At 44.3% G+C, this 17,049-nt stretch overlaps 1 protein-coding gene across 33 annotated transcripts in view; it reads left to right on the top strand.

Moving 5' to 3' along the window:
* Positions 1–17,049, top strand: part of kcnma1a (potassium large conductance calcium-activated channel, subfamily M, alpha member 1a) — a 98,989-nt gene that overhangs the window by 10,938 nt on the left and 71,002 nt on the right. For all 33 annotated transcript variants that reach the window (XM_049736961.2, XM_049736965.2, XM_049736967.2 and 30 more), the window contains exon 2: positions 12,212–12,382. In XM_049736961.2, coding sequence (XP_049592918.1) covers positions 12,212–12,382 — 171 coding nt within the window. The remainder of the gene's footprint in view (positions 1–12,211; positions 12,383–17,049) is intronic.

Below are 17,049 nucleotides of genomic sequence, written 5' to 3'. Positions count from 1 at the left end.
CCTGTTCTTGTGGCAGGCATAGCGTATAATGCAAGCGTGCAGGGCTACAGGTGGAATCCCCCATGAATAATGGAGGAAGCAGCGTGTTGTTCATTTGTGTTGCGGACACAGATACTGTGGCTGAATTATTGATGGCAGGCGGCATTCTTTGCCCTTAGAGTCATGAATCAATCATGAAAAATCCCTCAAGCAGTCTAAAATGTTTAAATTTCTTCCCTCGCAGAGAACATTGTATTTTTTTATTCTTGAGCCTACTCTCTCCACACCACTTGTATGAATATACAAATGTGTAAATCGTGTTGGGATCAATAGGAAAGTGCATGTTGTGTCTTAACAAGAGTTTCTTCTTCTCACTTCTTCTGACTTTTTAAGTTTCTTGGGGCATTGACATGATAAAGAAATCATCTAAATAAAGCCAGGATTTCTGGGAACGAGCTTCGGCGCCCTCTCACGGAACTTTCCGACAAAATCTGGCCTTTAATAGTAAATAACAGCTGTAGGCCACCAGTTCGCTCTGATTAGAATGAAAATTGAACAGTCTTGGTGGGTGCGCACCATTGGGCTTTCTTTCAATACAAATTGAGGCGCACCGACACGAGGTGCGACTAATGAAGTACACGACAGCCAACGCAAATCTGCAAATCGATGCATCCTTGTTTTTCGATTTCAATTTAAACACGTCTGGTATTGCTCAACACAGAAACTAGTCTTTATCTTATTTTCTAATTAATTGTTTACATTGCCAGGTGCTAAAAATGCTATGCTAACATCAGTGGCTTACAGAATGGACGACAAAAGACAAATTTGTTCACGTCAATGAAATAGAAGCCTCCGAAATGTAATTCATGATTGATATCACAATGTTTTGACAGCAAACCAAATTCACGAGACACGTGTACTTGTGTACTGTCGCACCTTTACAGTAGTGGCTGCTCGTTTAATGGCGCCCGAGCTGTGCAGGGGCACGTATGGCGCCCCCTCTGCAAATACGCGCACGTCCACGCGCTAGCCGAGGAGAGGCTGAGGTGTACGGTTTCTTTCCTTTTGCGTAATGTTTTTTCAGGCATACTGGAGCCTCCTCGGTGTGTCATTGTTGAGCGCAGTTTAAAATAGACGGGGGGGGTATTTGCAGGCGGCTTAGTTGCAACTGCGACCACACGTGATTGAATTAGAGTGCTGTCACTGGAGTCCATTATGGCCGCTTGGATATTTTCCATCAGCAAGTCACTCCCCAGTCCTGTTAAGCTATTTTTTTTTTCTCTAAATTTATTGCCCCACAGCTGCGTTGCGTTGTTACTTGATTCTTCCGAAACAGGCGCTTTGGGCGACATGTAAAATGCTAATTGTATTATTATTATAAGTATTTTTTGTGACCTTTGGTGGCTGTGAAAATTCAGTTGAATAACATCATTTCAGAAGTAGCAGAATGCAAAAGTGGTCCAACGGTTTGGCGTTAGCCACTTTTCTGCTCTTGTATTGTAAGTGACGAGGCGGCGCACTATCGTTTGGTGGCAGAGCTCGTGCGCATGCAGGTCAGGCCACATGCGAACGTTTTGACTGACGGCGAGTTTAAGGGCTCAGCAGAGTCACACACATAGTGGGAGATGAATGACGCGGCGCCCGAAGCATGTGACGCCTCCGTGGCCGCCGCTCGGGCTACCGTGGAGCCGGACGCTATTAAAGCCGACTCGGTCGGCCCTCTGTGACATTTTCTTGAGACGTGTCTGCAATAGAATCAAAAGTGTCTCGTCAAGCCCACACCCGGAAGGAGGATTGAGCGTACACCAAGGTTGCACTTGGGAGTATTTTTCACCCTCCTCCCGGCTAAATATAACGTGACAGTATTTTGGTATTTTAGCACTTGCATTATTAGAACGCCCTTCCTCGGCCTACCGCGGCACCTTTTTAATATGGAAATGAAAGATTAGAATCATCTAACCTTGACATTTGCTGCGCTTTGAGCAAAAAAAATATGAGCTCTTATTGACATTGAAAACGCGGCCGTGCCTTTGGGTCATAATGCGGTCGGTCGGGAGGCATTAAGGCGTGAAACGAGTGTGTGATGGAGAAATGCGCTTGTTATCAAATTCACAGAAGTCGTTTACAAGGAGCCCAACATTTAGCAGCATAGCGTTAGAAGAGTGCTGACCATTGCTTCGGGATGATGAATGAAAATCATTTTTCTTTATTAGGATAAAGGCTTTTCATGCGGTCCAGAATTGTTCGGTAAAAAAGAGAGCACACTGGAATGGTTCTCGTACTATAATTACAAACTATCAATATAGCAATGCTTTGCGATACGAGTGACACTATTTTTAGAGCTCCATGCTAATGGTTAGCATCGGTCGTCGTGGTTTCAGAACCTTTTAAGCAACGGCGGCACAAGCATCGTCGAGTTTTATTTGCTGTAACACGCACGCACACACACACGATAACCTCTTTACTCGATAGACTATGCCTGCTCTGGGGCCTCGTTTGCATGTGAGGCTCTCAAAATCTTGATTTTCCTTTGTATGGAACTTGTGGCTGGAGGCATGAATACTTATTTTTCCTGCCCTGAGGCAGCGAGGGCTTTCTCATCTTCAAAACAAAGCGGAACGTGACTGTCGCCATCACGATACCAGCGATCTTGGTGAAAATCATCAGTTCACTTGACTTGAAGTCATCTACCATATCTTAATGAGTTCGCGTCTCATGCAATAAGTCTTGACATGTTGAGGGACTGTGCTGCTGTTTTGGTGACTATATTGTCCGAATGGTCTCTGCAGGTTTAATGTCTGACTACATGATAATTTTGGTTGTTTTTATTCTGTTGGGAAAAGGGAAGCTTTATTTTGTTCTGAGCGCCTTGACGATTAACTGGGACATGATGTTTATTATTTAAGGGAATTTGACACCTTACACGAAATCGTTTTTGCACATCACTGCATCGACACTGACCGCATCTCAGGCCTCCCTGTTGCTCAGCTTCAGTACCCCCTTTGCCAACCACCACACACATACACACACACCCCTCCTCCAAGCCTCCTCTCCCACACGCTCTGTCTCACACACCTACCGTCTGCCCGCCAGGTCTCTGTTGCTAGGCGACAAGCAGTGAGCGATGGACTGCTCTTATGAGAACGACGCTTGTCCGTCATCGGCTCACCCCTGCATGCGCACGCTGTTTTATTTTGAGGGACTTGTCACAGGCCTTTTTCTATTTTATTTATTTTTTTTATTTACAGATGTTTCAATCACTGAGATCTCCTATTTAAATGATCACAAAAATAGAGGAGGGTGCCATTCTGTTCACATTCAAATAGTATGAATTGGCTCGGTACAATATCAATCTGCCACTTGAAATGATTGCGCAGGCTTGCCCCCATCCTCGCGTAAGAATTCATTCCCTTTAGAGCCGTCCCTCATGCCCCGCCGCCTTTTATTTTCACAAAGAAGCACGATGCAGAGCGCTAAAAAGCACTTAGGCCCCTATCGATCAGCGGCTGGCTATCTATCGGCTACGTGGCGGAAGACGCGAGGAAACAGTTGTTGCGGCCAACCTCCTGGCTGACTACGCGCTGTTAAATAAAGTACACTGATGTCAGGGATTAGCATTGTGGATTTTCTCACCAAAGAGGAGCTCACCATCAGGCTCTTTCTTTGCTGCAACAGGCATAATGCATCCAGATGAGTGGATTACTAATGCAAGGTCTTAGGATGAAGCCGGAAGGTTGCTTATCTTGGCTGTGATGAACCCCCACCATTAAATCTTTAGCGTCCATGTTGAGTCGCCCAGATGATCGCCCGGGTCTGTGTACTCATACCGAGCGAGGCCGTCGGTACATCACCGCCGCTGTCATCCGCAAGGACAGTAAGAGATGATGTGAATGGCTTTGTTCTAGCGGTTAATCTCTCGCTCGTTCATGCGTTTGTACGCGCGCACGCACATTTACACAAACTTTGTTGTCTGCTTCCACAATGCGATTTCATAAAACAAATCCCTCTCGCATGCAAATAAAGACATTTCGTCCTTGCGTCACCCTCGCTAACTTCACACTGTTGGACGGAAATGCAGAAGGGGGCCGCTTATTTTCCCCTCGGTGTGAAAGCCCGCGCGAGCTAGAATTTGGTCAAATGATTTGCAGCAAACGATGATGTCGTATCAGAGCCAAACGCTTGGCAAATCAATTTGGAGGTGAGTTGCACTGTAAGAGAACCTTTCCTCTGTACTTGAGACTGGCTTTATGTACATGTTGTAAGCACTAAATGTCATGTACATTTTCTTGCCATTTTGATGCCTCCTGCAGCCCATTTAGTCAGCGAACCCATTCAACCTGAATTGAATGCAGCCCGTGCTGATAGCTGCCAACTCGGAAAGTCATTCATGCAAAGGCAGCCCATGTAGTGACAGCCAATCCAGCAGTTAAAAACTGCACACTTTACAGTTTTGTGGACGTGCTGGAACTTGTAGAATCACTTTCCACCAATTGGAGGTCTCTGCCATATTATGGATTTTTTTTTTCCCCCCTCAATCTGAAAATAGTTTTACATGTCTCTTTTTTCAGTTAAGATTAGTTTTAGTTTTAGTGTATTTAGTTATACACTTTCGGAATGTACTTTTACTTCTTGTTTATTACTTCTGCTGCCCGTTTAGGCAGCAACCTCGTTGACCTCTATTTTAAATCAAATTGTTTTGCTAAAATAAATGATAGGAAAAGTCTACATTCAGTTCATTGTAAACAAACCAGAAGTGTAACGCCTGCAGATATAAAAAAAAGTGAATTCTGAGGCTCGGATTGAAGCTCTTGTCATTTAATTCAGATTAACATGTTTCTGAATAGGTGATGAATGATTAATGGTTAACCAGCAAATATAACCTCATTGCAGCATTAAAAACCGTTGCTCTAGAGTTGGGCTTTTATGGCTACATTTACAACTTGGCCAGCTCAATTAATTCACATTCCACCAAATGTCATCGTTGCTATTTATCGTTCAATATAATTCATGGAACTCCACCAAACTTTCTATTTATTTCAGATTAGCTTTACATATCATATACCGCTGCAGCCCGTTTAGGCAGCCAACTCATTCGGCCTAAATTAAATGCACCGATCTGGCAGTTAGCAAAGTCATTTGCATAAGACGACCCCCCACTCAGTACACTTTCCACTAATTGCAATGTATTTTTTTTTTTTGGTCACCCCCACCAACCCATCAATTTTATACAATCCACTGTTTGCCCGCCAGAGCATAAATAAACATGCTTTTAAAGTATCAAGCCGATCCCTCCTCATCCTTGACGCTTCCCTGCTTTATTTATTTATTCATTTTAGCCGCTTAAAGCCTTTGATTTGCGAGGCGTTAATCAGAGATGAACAGAGGACGCCGCAAACCTCGCCGGCAGCTTTGTTTCCTCTCCGCATCACACGAAGCCTCAACGCTGCGCCCGCCGCCGCCGCCGCCGCCTCACGACCCAGTGTTCCTTCAAAGGCGATGACCTATCCTATAAATACGGGCAGATTGCTTAGTCGCGCCGGCGTGCCGCATAAACACGCTGATTCTCTGTAGGCTTCAACGGGCACACGCACTGGCTGTCTGCTCCAGCTCGTCTTAATGGAGCTTGTTAGCTGAGGTCACGCTGCTCCCTGTGCACGGGGTCACCGTTGAAGAAACCTCAGCCATCGGAGACAATTGGGGATAGCAAAAATAATAAAAAAAAAAGGATTCATTGATTCCCCTAGTGTCCCTGTTTTCTAACTGCGGCCAGAAAAGCGTGCAAATTGTGCATGATTTCTTTTCCCCTGTGGGAGGCGTGAGATTCAAATGTAAAATGATGTAACAAGCCCGCAGTCATTTTCATTTGCGCTTGTTAGCCTCTCAGCTGCTCTCAAATCAAGGACAGGTCTCGGAAACATTTTTTATTTTTTTTTTTCTCGTAACATTTACAAAACAAGTAAACACTTTTTTTGGACCATGAATTACGCATCTAACATAGCCAAGGCCACAATTTGAGAATGTTTTCCAATAGTTTGGAGAATATGTTATATATTATATCCCTGGTGTCAGTGTTCTTGAGCAGGACACTGAACCCTGAATTGCTCTCAGTGGTGCCTGGTAGCAGCCCCCTCTGGTAGAATACCTTCATTTTGTTGTACAAGAAAGTCATTCTTTATTTTTTTCTATAAGCACGCATAGTCTTGACTTCATTAAAGTCCAGTAACACCACCCGTGCTAAATGTCACAAACAAAGTCAAACATTTTCCCTTCAAGCGAGTTGCTTGTGTCGCCACAAAAGATGTTGCTGCTCTTTCGAACTGTTAAGCGGCCTCATTGATTTACGCAGGTTTGACAGCATGGAGCCAATTAGGCCAAAAAGCTCCGACCTCGGCTCGAAAAGCACCCGACGCCTCCTGTCCGCCCGTAACGTGTTTGCTCTCGGCCCGCTTGAGTGTGAGAAAAGCTGCGTTTAGGAGGGAAGCTCATTAGAGGTGGGTGGGTGGGTGCCAGGCTGATCGGTCGGTCGGGTTCAGCGTGGAGACAGCACTTGACTTGTTTTGCTTTTTCAAATCCACTGGAGGAGGAAGAAGAAACCTTTTAAGGACCTTTTAAGAATTGAGGTTTCTAATTTTAGTTCCCCTAAGACCTTTTTACAGAGCCTTTAAAACTACCTTGGGGGAGGAAACATCCAATTAAATATTATGAAAAAATCATGAAGGGCATTCAAAGCAGGCCTATGCTTCTGAAAATAGTTTCCCAATCAGAAAAATAGACATGATATGGAAATGTAGTTTTTTAAAAAAATCGGATCATTGGCTCTATTCCAATAAAAAAATTAATAGAAAGAAAGAAAGAAAGAAAGAAAGAAAGAAAGAAAGAAAGAAAGAAAGAAAGAAAGAAAGAAAGAAAGAAAGAAAGAAAGAAAGAAAGAAAGATTGCATCAAGTTTCTGGGACATTGCATCAAGTTTCTGGAACATTCTTTAAAAGCACGCAAGCTTGAAGGACAGATGATTGATGGAGTTTGTTCTGTTTTTCCATCAGCCATCACACTTTTCAGGCCCAACATTCTGATTCATCCCTCGTCTAAGTGATTTTGACGCAATAGAAAGCAGTCACGCAAACACATGCACACTCACACACATCTATGCTGTACATTTACTCCCACGCGGACACGCCACACTTCGGAAAATTGTCCGGCGACCTTGACGGGATGAAAGCGGTTATTGTGTTGGACCGTGGAAAACATTCAACCTTCAAGGTGGTATGGAACAGATGGCTGCTTCGTGGGTGCTGCTGACAATTTAAAAAGCTTTAGTGTGGCACTCAATATTCCCTCATTCTGCAGCTGATTTGTTTGGTAAAAGATCATCAACATTTTAAATGTTATTGCAACATTCATATTGGAATATCATTCAAGGATGGTGAGACTTATTGTATTCCTTCGAGCGTCGTATCTCAGCTCTTTGTGTCTCTCTGTGATGGAATCGCATTCACTGGGACAAAGACAAACGCGTCCTACAATTTATTACTTCGGACACAAACGGATGTTATTTATTTGTTTTTGTCAATGGGATGATTTCCCGTGAATAATCTTTGTCTTTGGTTTTCTCCCTGCCTAGTCATTCGTTAAAACTGCACGCCTCCGTCTGCATGTAATTATTTGCTCCATTATTTGTTTTCCCTGCCTGCCTGCGTGAGGCCATAAATTGCCGGCGTGTTAGATTTGTACCCGAATGAGTTCTTCATGTGCTGTCACAAGCAGTCAAAGCAGAGCAACAATCAGCTCGAGAAGCTGCAAGTTATCGTGCGGGGCTGGGAAAACTCGCTTCTGTAGCTTGCAACTGATTAGTTAGTGTGTTCCTCTGTGATCTTCTCATCCGGGATGAAGTTTCCGAACGCCCGGTTTGAGATTTACCGTCCGCGCTCAGATTTAAAACTCAACTTGATGAATCCGCCTTCATCTAAGCCGAACGTTAAGAGGTTTTTGGCTTGAGGAAAGCCTTCTGCATGTTTGAATCTTTTCATCAGTGTTGGTCTTTGTTCTGCATTTGTTTGTTTGTAAATCGTTTTGGGTGATTCCATAAATCCATTCCTGGCTTTTAGCCAATCTTTAACGTCAGATTGAGTTTTTTCCTATAAACGTCCTCCCACCCATTTAAGCTACTTCCAATCTATTTTCTGCTGACATTAAAATGATCAAATTCAAAGATGTCATGGATGACGAGCGCTGGCTGACCTTTTTAATGCCCCACAATTCACAGCGTGGCCTATTTTTAGCCCAGAGCCGCTGGAGCTTTAAAGATTGTATCAATGGAAGAGGAGCAGTCCGCGGTTTAATTCAGCCAGATGCTACATTCAAGATTTTTCTTTCTTGCGCATCACTTCTTTTGGTCGAGGAATAAAGTGACTTCTATTTTAGTGGCGGGTCATAAAAGAATGCGCATCACTGACATCCTCCGCCGGCAGGCTTCCTTTGTGATGCCGTGATTGGTTCTGTCCAGCGGCGGGAGTAACCTCGCGAATGGGGCTAAAGTGTACTTAGTGTCCGGCTATTGTGAAGACAGAATGGCCTCCTCTTCTTGTGTATTGGTAGAGTTGAAACGATTCTGCTGGCGGATGTCATCTATTTAGTTCACCATCCACAAAATATCCAAACCCGCTCTGGCCTGAAGGTCTCTAAATGGGTCCAATATAAGACCGGAAGAACCCTAACCTTTCAGTTTTGGTATGATAGACTTGCTATGTATGGATGACACCGACAATCAGATTGTGAACGGTATTGGATGGGCCTGATTCACTTAAGCTTTTTGCACGTGTTAAAACTGCTTACATTTTTGAAACGGTACAAATAAAAATTTGCCTGAGGCGTCATGTTAACAGCAAACTGGATGAGACTGACTCGTTTGGAAAATAAATGGCAGATTGAGAGTTATTTATTCTTTTTTTTTTTTTTATTTGATCCATTTTATATCCAAGTGCATTAGACTCTGGCAACAATTCACCCTTCACTTCCACGTGACATGAATGGCTCCTGTTATTGTGCTGTTGCTATGATACTAGATTGAGTGAAAAGTAAGAGCTTTTGTAGTATTAGTGAAAAGAGAGCATACTATTATTAAAGTGACTCGCCAAGGCATTCAACGTGTTTATGGTGTTCTGGTAAAATCCACGGTAATCCGGTTGTCGGACGAGAGGGGTCTTCTAACTTTTGCCACATCCAGACAATTGATTAGTCTGTAGGTTGAAAACAACCTTTCCAGTTTCCATACACGGCGTTATCCGATTGAGCCTTCCACCCGAGCGCGTGTGCATTTGCGTCTCTCCTCGTCCCTTTGCGCCGTGACCCAGTGTTGGCCTGTAACCCAGGGACACCGAGCGGGTAACTGTACCGCCATTAAAATAGCAAACAGGGCGAACGGAGCATGTTATGAGATTTGCTCGTTTCTTGTCTCCTCGGGTGAGTCTATAAATAGCCGCCCACACTGGAATAGAGTTTTCCCCAGCGATGCAGACGAAAGCCAGAGGAACAGCTGCACTAAAGCCAAGTCCTGTTAGATCACATGGCCGGCCGGCCGGCCGTCAGTCACTCACTCTTAAAAGCTAAATTTACCGATGAGGATGAGGCTCTTTCTCTGAATCAGCTTTGTATTTTCCCCATTGCAGATTCTTTTGGGTTTTCGCTCTGTTGGCTTAATTATCGCTGTCAACGTCGCTCCGTCATTGTGTCGCTCTCTCCTTTTGGACATTTTGACCTCATCCGTCTCCGGTCTCTGTTACCCCGTCCTGTAGATTTCCTGCTGTCAGTTCCTATTTTGTCTCCCTCCCTGTGTCATGTTTTACCTCTCTCTCTCTCTCTCTCTGTCTCTCTCCATCCCTGTTGGTCTCTTTTCCTTTCTCATTATTGCCTCCCCTCCCCTGTGTATGCTGCTAATTGGCGCAATCCTAATATTAACTATGTTCACGGCTCTCGTTATGGGGACGCCTCTTGAAGGAGCAATATGAACTCAATACGTGTTTAAAAATGGGAATTCTAAAAGGAGATAGCGCCGGCCGGCCGGCCTCGTGTTCATATGGGAGGATTTCTTTAAGCTGACCTGCAAGATGAATTGTCTCAAAAATTCACCAGATGTGAATAATGAACAAAAAAGTAGTGTCGTTTTGAGTTTTGGCCATTTGACTTAAATTGTAAAAGAAAATCTGTGTCAACCGTGAACCAGGAAGTAGCTCGCTAAGATGGTTTGTTGAGATTTCTGTCAATTCCCTCATCCTACTCCGCCCTCCTATTTGAGGTTGGACACGAACAAATGAGCCAGCGGCCATATCATCCCTCTCCCACTCCCACTCCCACCCACAGCACTGTGTTGACATCACAGGTGTGTATATATAGCCGGCAGATGGATTCTCCCATGGCAGGCCGCTTGCTCTCCTCCCTAGGCTCAGGCCACATCATCGTCCCTCAAATGAACTAGAAACAATTTTTTGTTTACGTTGTCTTCTCTGATCTGTCCAGCCATCGCTTGGTGACTGCATGCGTTATTCATGTTGCCCTCCTCAGCTGGCACGCACGCATCAACACGCCTGACTGAACGCATGACTGATGCCAAATGTGCCATGCTAGTGTTCTGTGTTCAGGTGTGCGCCAAACCCATTGTTAGAATCTTAAAATAAGTTAAGGTCCTTTATTTTTTTTGGTTCGAGCTTATCCTCCCTGTAGTCATTGCTCAAGGAAAATAAAATATGAAACCTAAAAATCTGTGCTTAAATCCAACATTTTGGTTTTAATAAATCATTTTAACGATCTGCTTGAAAGCTCCTCTCGTCTATGAAACGTCTACGGGTAAGAAATGACTGCAGGGCATCGACCTCGCTATCGCAACATGCTTGGGGTGCTTCGGAGCAGGCGTGCGGCCAATCCGAGTGAAACCTTAGACTCAAACACACACACGCGCGCACACACACTTGACACGGAGTGCTCCACCATGTGACCAGCGAGACAAATGCTAATCGCGTCGTGACTTCTGAGAATGCAAAAACGACAGTGTTGCACATTTAATTGGGATATTTAAAAATCATCTTGACACTATCAAACGAATGTTTGCAAGATTTTTTGCTTCCTCCTTTTATCATGTGTTGTTAAAATAATTGAATTGGTTCAGAGTGTCTCTACTCCGTTCCAGCAGCCCAAAACAACTTTCTTAAGTAATCGAATCATGTGTTTGATTACATGCTTCCATGACACTTGGAGGCTGAGTCCCCCAACACTAATAACCAAATAAAGCACAAATAAGCAAATTAGCTACTGGCGTTTTAAAGATGGAGGCCTTGTGGCAAGAGCAGATAATGATCTAATGACTAAGTCTGGCTCTTTTAGGGCTAGTTTATTGGCATTGTTCTGGGGGTGGGAATCAAATTAGGAAAATGGCAGCTGTGTCCATGCCTTACCATTATCAAATGTAATCCAATTTGATGAGAAAATCCTCTTGAAATGGACAGAGCAACCTCTCGGGCTCATCTGTAATAGCAGCGCGCTCTGTAGTCAAGTAGTCGCGCAGCGTCTGGTTTGATCTGTATGGCCTGAGAGATCCATAACGGTCTGTCCATCAGGTCGCTTGGTCCATTTGGTTATCAGTTAAAAGTTTTTTTTTTTAATCTACTTACTGTAGAACCTCTGAGGTCAAACACAACCTCATCTGAATGGAGCCACTGTCCATAAACTTGAAAACGATTCCAATCGTAAGACTCCTCCCAAGATATATGCCGAGTGACATTTGTATAAATCCAAAGAGGTGCAGCAATGTTGCAACATGACTGTTTTTTTGTGTTTTTTTTCTTCCCCTCTCTGTCCCACATGCACGAGTTAGCATTGAGAAGCCTGCATGACAGTCACCCCAAGGAGCAATTAACTTAAAGAAGCATATGTGCGGAATGGAAAGAGCAACTACTATATATCATTCTGTCATTATCTAATATGCGGCCATTCAAGCACATGCACACGTAACGCAGATGGATGCCATTATGGCGTGATGACTTTTTCTTTGCCGCCCTCAGAGGATTTTTAGCTAATCATGAATGTGGATGCGCTTATTGAAGCTTTCCCCACGAAGCAAAGATGTTTCAGGAGCTCGTGTGGCCAAGATGACAAGTGCAGTGATGATTTCAAGAATGTTCGAGTCTCTGTTTATCTCTTCTTTCTTGGCCTTTAATAATAAACTTTTTTTTTTGGTCTTCCAGGAGGCTCAGAAAGTGAACAACCCTGCCAACAATCAGGCAGCAGACAGGGCGCTAAAGGGTCCTGATGAGAAGACGGAAGAGGTCCCGGCCAGTGAGGTGGGATGGATGACTTCGGTCAAAGACTGGGCCGGCGTTATGATCTCTGCCCAGACTCTCACCGGCAGAGTTCTGGTAAGTTGTTTTTTTCCTCCCATTTCAAAATGTAAATTCCCCCACACTTGGAGCTAAGTGCTTCATTTTGGTCTTTCTCCCTGAGTAAAGCACACCGCAAGTGGTTTCACACATTCAAGTTGGCTTTGGCCCAGATTGGCTCCACTCAATATTTAGCCTAGCGCTATAAATGTTTATATTTACACATTTGGATGAATTCTGTATACCTTTGAGTTTTGTCTTTGACATACAACTAAGGTTATAATTAGCACTACTTCCTGATTAAATTTTCATCACTGAAAAACATTTTTGTTCACTGAACTAAAAGCTAATTCAGACCATAATAAATTTGCCATCCACATCATGTATAGTCTGGATGAATTGCCACCCCACACTGTCGGGATGTTATTAGATTCCATAAGGAAGCTCATTTTGATGTCAAATTGTGAAAGGCTGATTTGGCCGGCACCGCCCAATTAGCAATTATAGTTGACTTGCGGCATGCTGTTGTACAAGGTGGTGTTTACTCTGCCAGCTGAACCAATGAGTGAGCATGCTTACAGTATGCAAATTTGTACAAGTGCTAGCAGCTATCGCAAGCTGACACTGTAAATTGAAATTTGATGGCACTACATTAGACATGATTTGAAACAGTCCCGACATGATTGGCTCGTCGACTTTAAGCCTTGATCGAAGCGCTTTCATAAAAGTGTGACGTTCAGGAATGACGGCACCTTCATGTTCAAGTGCTAATTAATGCGATTCTGGCGGTGTCAATCAAAAGTGAGCATCATCGTACATCGGAGCTCATTAGAGTACCCGTGGAAGTTTCGAATGAGTATGCGTGATCCCAATTGTTTGAGATGAGCTTTAACAATGTCCTTATGAGCCCGAGTCGTGTGTGGCGGAAAAGGGCAACATATTTTTTTCCCGAAATGGTTTAATAGTACTGTCCCAATTATTGCCTAACCAACAGCATATGCATGTCTCACTAATAGCGGTCTCTTTGGCTAACGATTTAAAACATACCATGAAATGGTAGCTTGCGACGGGCTGGATGGAAATGGCCATTAGACTGCAATTATTGCAGCAATTGAGGAAAATGGAGTGCAGTAATTGGTCGCCTCCAGCAGAGATGCTGTTGATTCAGTTTCATCGACTGGTTTGCCGTCTAAGGACTCGTCACGTCAATTTTAATGCCAATCCACCAATCAAAGCCAGGCATTCACATGACATGTGTCTGGCCGTGCACAAAAGGTAACTTTTCAAAGCGACTCATTTATGTAAATCACGGCGGACTAGGAAAATACTTTGCTTTGACTTGAGTGGCTTTATTCTAAAGTACTGGTACTCACACTGGAGTGTAATTTTAAACAAATCAACTCTGCTTAGTAGTAAATGAGCAAAAGTGTGAATGTCATTTCCGGAGCCGCCACTTTGAAGTTTGCCGTAATGTGACAGTTGCTTAATACTTGGCCAGGATAGTGAGGAAACCGGGAGGGAGGGAGGGTTTGGGGGGCGGGGGGGTGCTGGCAGGGTGGAATATGAAGAATCCTATGGGGAGCTGTCAATTTACAAAATGAGCCTCTCTTTCATCCACTGGCACGGACTCGCACTTTCATCTCATACCCCGCCTCGAAGCTCCGGCTATGCATAAATGTGTATGAGCCAATGACAGAAGCATCGGCAGGGGGAGAGCTGGCGAGGAATCAGACGCCGGTTGCTTGACGGGATACGCAAACGAGTGTGTAACGTCCAATAGGGACCGCAATCGCGCCTTGTCTGTTTTTTCCCCTAATTTGCATAGATGATGTAATAACGTGCGGCAGAAAGTGTGCGGACGTAAATATATATGCTCTGTGTAGGTGAATGAGTATCTCCTCGTGTGGGCTGACTATGTACATTTGCGGACGCTCCGATTTGTCCGTATACTACACACACACACACCTGCTCGATAGCTTGTGTATGCACCGTGAGTGTGTAGGTGGCTTGCTGATGTTTGTGAGACTCGTGCTCTCCCATCAGTGTTTCACTGCAGATCAAGATTGCAACGAGAATCTATGTACACAGAACCTGGCCGGTAACCATAGCAACTGCTGTGTAGTGGGGCTCAGTCATCTGACATTAAGGGGGTGTCTGCAACACGCACGCAAAACACGCACACGCCCACAGGTGGGATTAAAGAAACTTGATGCCGACTCCATTCGGTCCAAATGGAAGAAGCAAAGAAGCTCAAGGTGTTGTTGATCCGAACGACGCAGTCGCAAGTAGAGCCGCGCTCAGGATGCTTTCACATCTCATCACTCAGGTGGAATTTCGGTAACACCTGAGCCACACTGAAGGACCACCTGATGTTTAACCCTAGCGTGTTTCTGAAACAAATTTGCAGTCAGAACTTCTCCAGCGCGGTCGTTTTGTTTACAGTGCAGCAGGCTTTCGTAGAAAGAAAAAGCAGCTGTTTCCCGTCTGGAAGCCATGAAGAGTGGAACGTAACCTGCCTTGCTTGCAAGCGCACTCTTCTGTTTTCATGCTTTGATCTCGAGGTTGGGGAAATATGTCGCTACCTACCGCCGTGTTTATTTGGGGAGCAATGAGACCCGATGTGGAGATGCATGTTAATACTCGGTCGGAACGCACCCTTTTAGACCAGACAGTGCCGGACTATTGAAAAGTCGGGGTACAAAATTCAGAGGAACCCATAATGAGACGCAACAAACTTTTCTTGACAGATAATTGTGGTTTAAACAACCTTGAATTTATAGTCTGACCTTATGTGAATTCTTGTTCAATGAAATCTGACTGGAGCGTCCGCTCGTCACCATTTTATCATCTAAGCAGATGCCAAGGAAAAATTCTCCGCCTTCCACCCTTTCCAAAGCATTCGATGAATTTTCTAATTGACACGACACTTGTGCTTTTGCTATATTAAAGACGGTGACCATTTTTTGTAAAATATTTCACCACGAGGCGCTTCTGCTAATTTGGTCATTTATTGACTTGAAGATAAGTGTCCACAACATAAGCATAGAACTTTCCCCGTCAAACGTTTGCAGACAAACTTTAAACCCAACTGTGAATGTATTAGAAATAAGCCTCAGCCTCAATGGCAAAACAAACAAAATCATTTTTGTTAATTTGCCTTGATAAGTGCCCTACCGATGGAAGACCAAGCGTACCCGAAGGCTCGCCGACTGAATAACAAGTCTAAATCCAGAGGCTTTGCCTCTCTCCTCTTATTTTAATCCACCACGCCGTGCTGATCGAGTGGTGTTAGAACCTCCTTTTTTTTTTTTTTTGCCCGTCCGTGATGCGTGATTTGACTTCTCCCAACCAGTCGGCTCTGATGAGAGCGAAATTAAATATCCACCCACGGCGTATAACCATTACGATCTGACACGTGCTGCATGAGAAACAGCTCATTGTGGTGATTAGCAAGAAGGCTAGTAGAGCAGAAACCTATTAAGGCTCGTAGCATTGTTCAGACTTTGGACGCAGTGCCAATAAAGAAAAGAGCCACGGGCATATACAGCCATTTACAGTTGGGATTCCAATTTACGAGTCCGTCGTCGTGCCTTGTGCTGATAACGCATTGTAACCGCTGACTGGTCATATGTCAAAGTTCTCATTAATAGTCCAGTCAGTGTCACACAGAAACACGCCATATATCTCCTTTCAATAAGGTGCCGTCACCCCGTGTGCGCCGGGATAAGATTGATGCCAACATTAACCTCGTCTACGGGCGTCTTTGTTTTTGGCCTATCCCTTTTTTGGGGACTGGAGCACCGCATCAAATATTTAATAGCATCTCTAGTGTGGCTTTCAGCTCACTTTGAGCTCAGGGTCATTGCGACAGACATCAAGAGTCATAAAAGTAATCGCATGTGACCTCGGAAATAGCGAAGGAAATGGACCGATAGGTGAATTAAGTGCCATTTGTGTGGTCTTATGCAAAGCAGGAAGGAACTTAGCAATGGAGTGCCTCTCGCAGTCGAAGGAGGAAGTGTCTTTGAGAGCCCTGTGAGCAGCTGTTCACTCAAAAGGGGCCGGCCGCATGTAGGTGGAAAGGCACGGCACCTCTCGATGCCTCATCAAGCTCTTGACGGGGGAATCACTCCGCTTGCTTTGCAGATAGACCTCATTAAGCACCCAAGGGCAGGCCGTCCAAGGAAATTTCCCATCGGACAGCTGCGAGCGGCCTGACGTTCTTTTTTGGGACTAATTGATTCATGTGCTAATGTTCCACCCATAATGTATATAATCTGGTAATGTCCAAGAAAAACAGGATTAGAACCTACGGGCGTGGATATTTTGCACTATTTCCCCCCGCGCGATGGATTTGCACGGCATGGTCGTTTCCAGAAATAGGTCAGGTCCCGCCATCTTTCTTAATGGGATCTTGGGCGGCAACCGGGGACCATCTGTTCGCAAAGCCCGTGGTCATCCCTCCGCCTTCCCATCAACCCAAACATTGCATATCAACCCTCATTTTCTATATTAGATCAAATACATCACATCTGTCACTCTATCTTTCTTTTTTTTTTTTGCTGTCCTTGCCAGTAAAAGTTGAAATGACTTTGTCTGACCCAACAGATGGCCTTACTTTTTTTTTTTTGGCAGACTAGTGAATGTTAAAATGCTCATACATGTAGAATCCTAATTTGAAGACTGCTGTGGTTCATTTCTTCTGC

Source organism: Syngnathus scovelli, chromosome 12 (genome assembly GCF_024217435.2).
Source record: "Syngnathus scovelli strain Florida chromosome 12, RoL_Ssco_1.2, whole genome shotgun sequence".
NCBI lineage: Eukaryota > Metazoa > Chordata > Actinopteri > Syngnathiformes > Syngnathidae > Syngnathus > Syngnathus scovelli.
The sequence above is the reverse complement of the archived record's forward strand: the minus strand, read 5'-3'. Positions and strand labels throughout refer to the sequence as shown.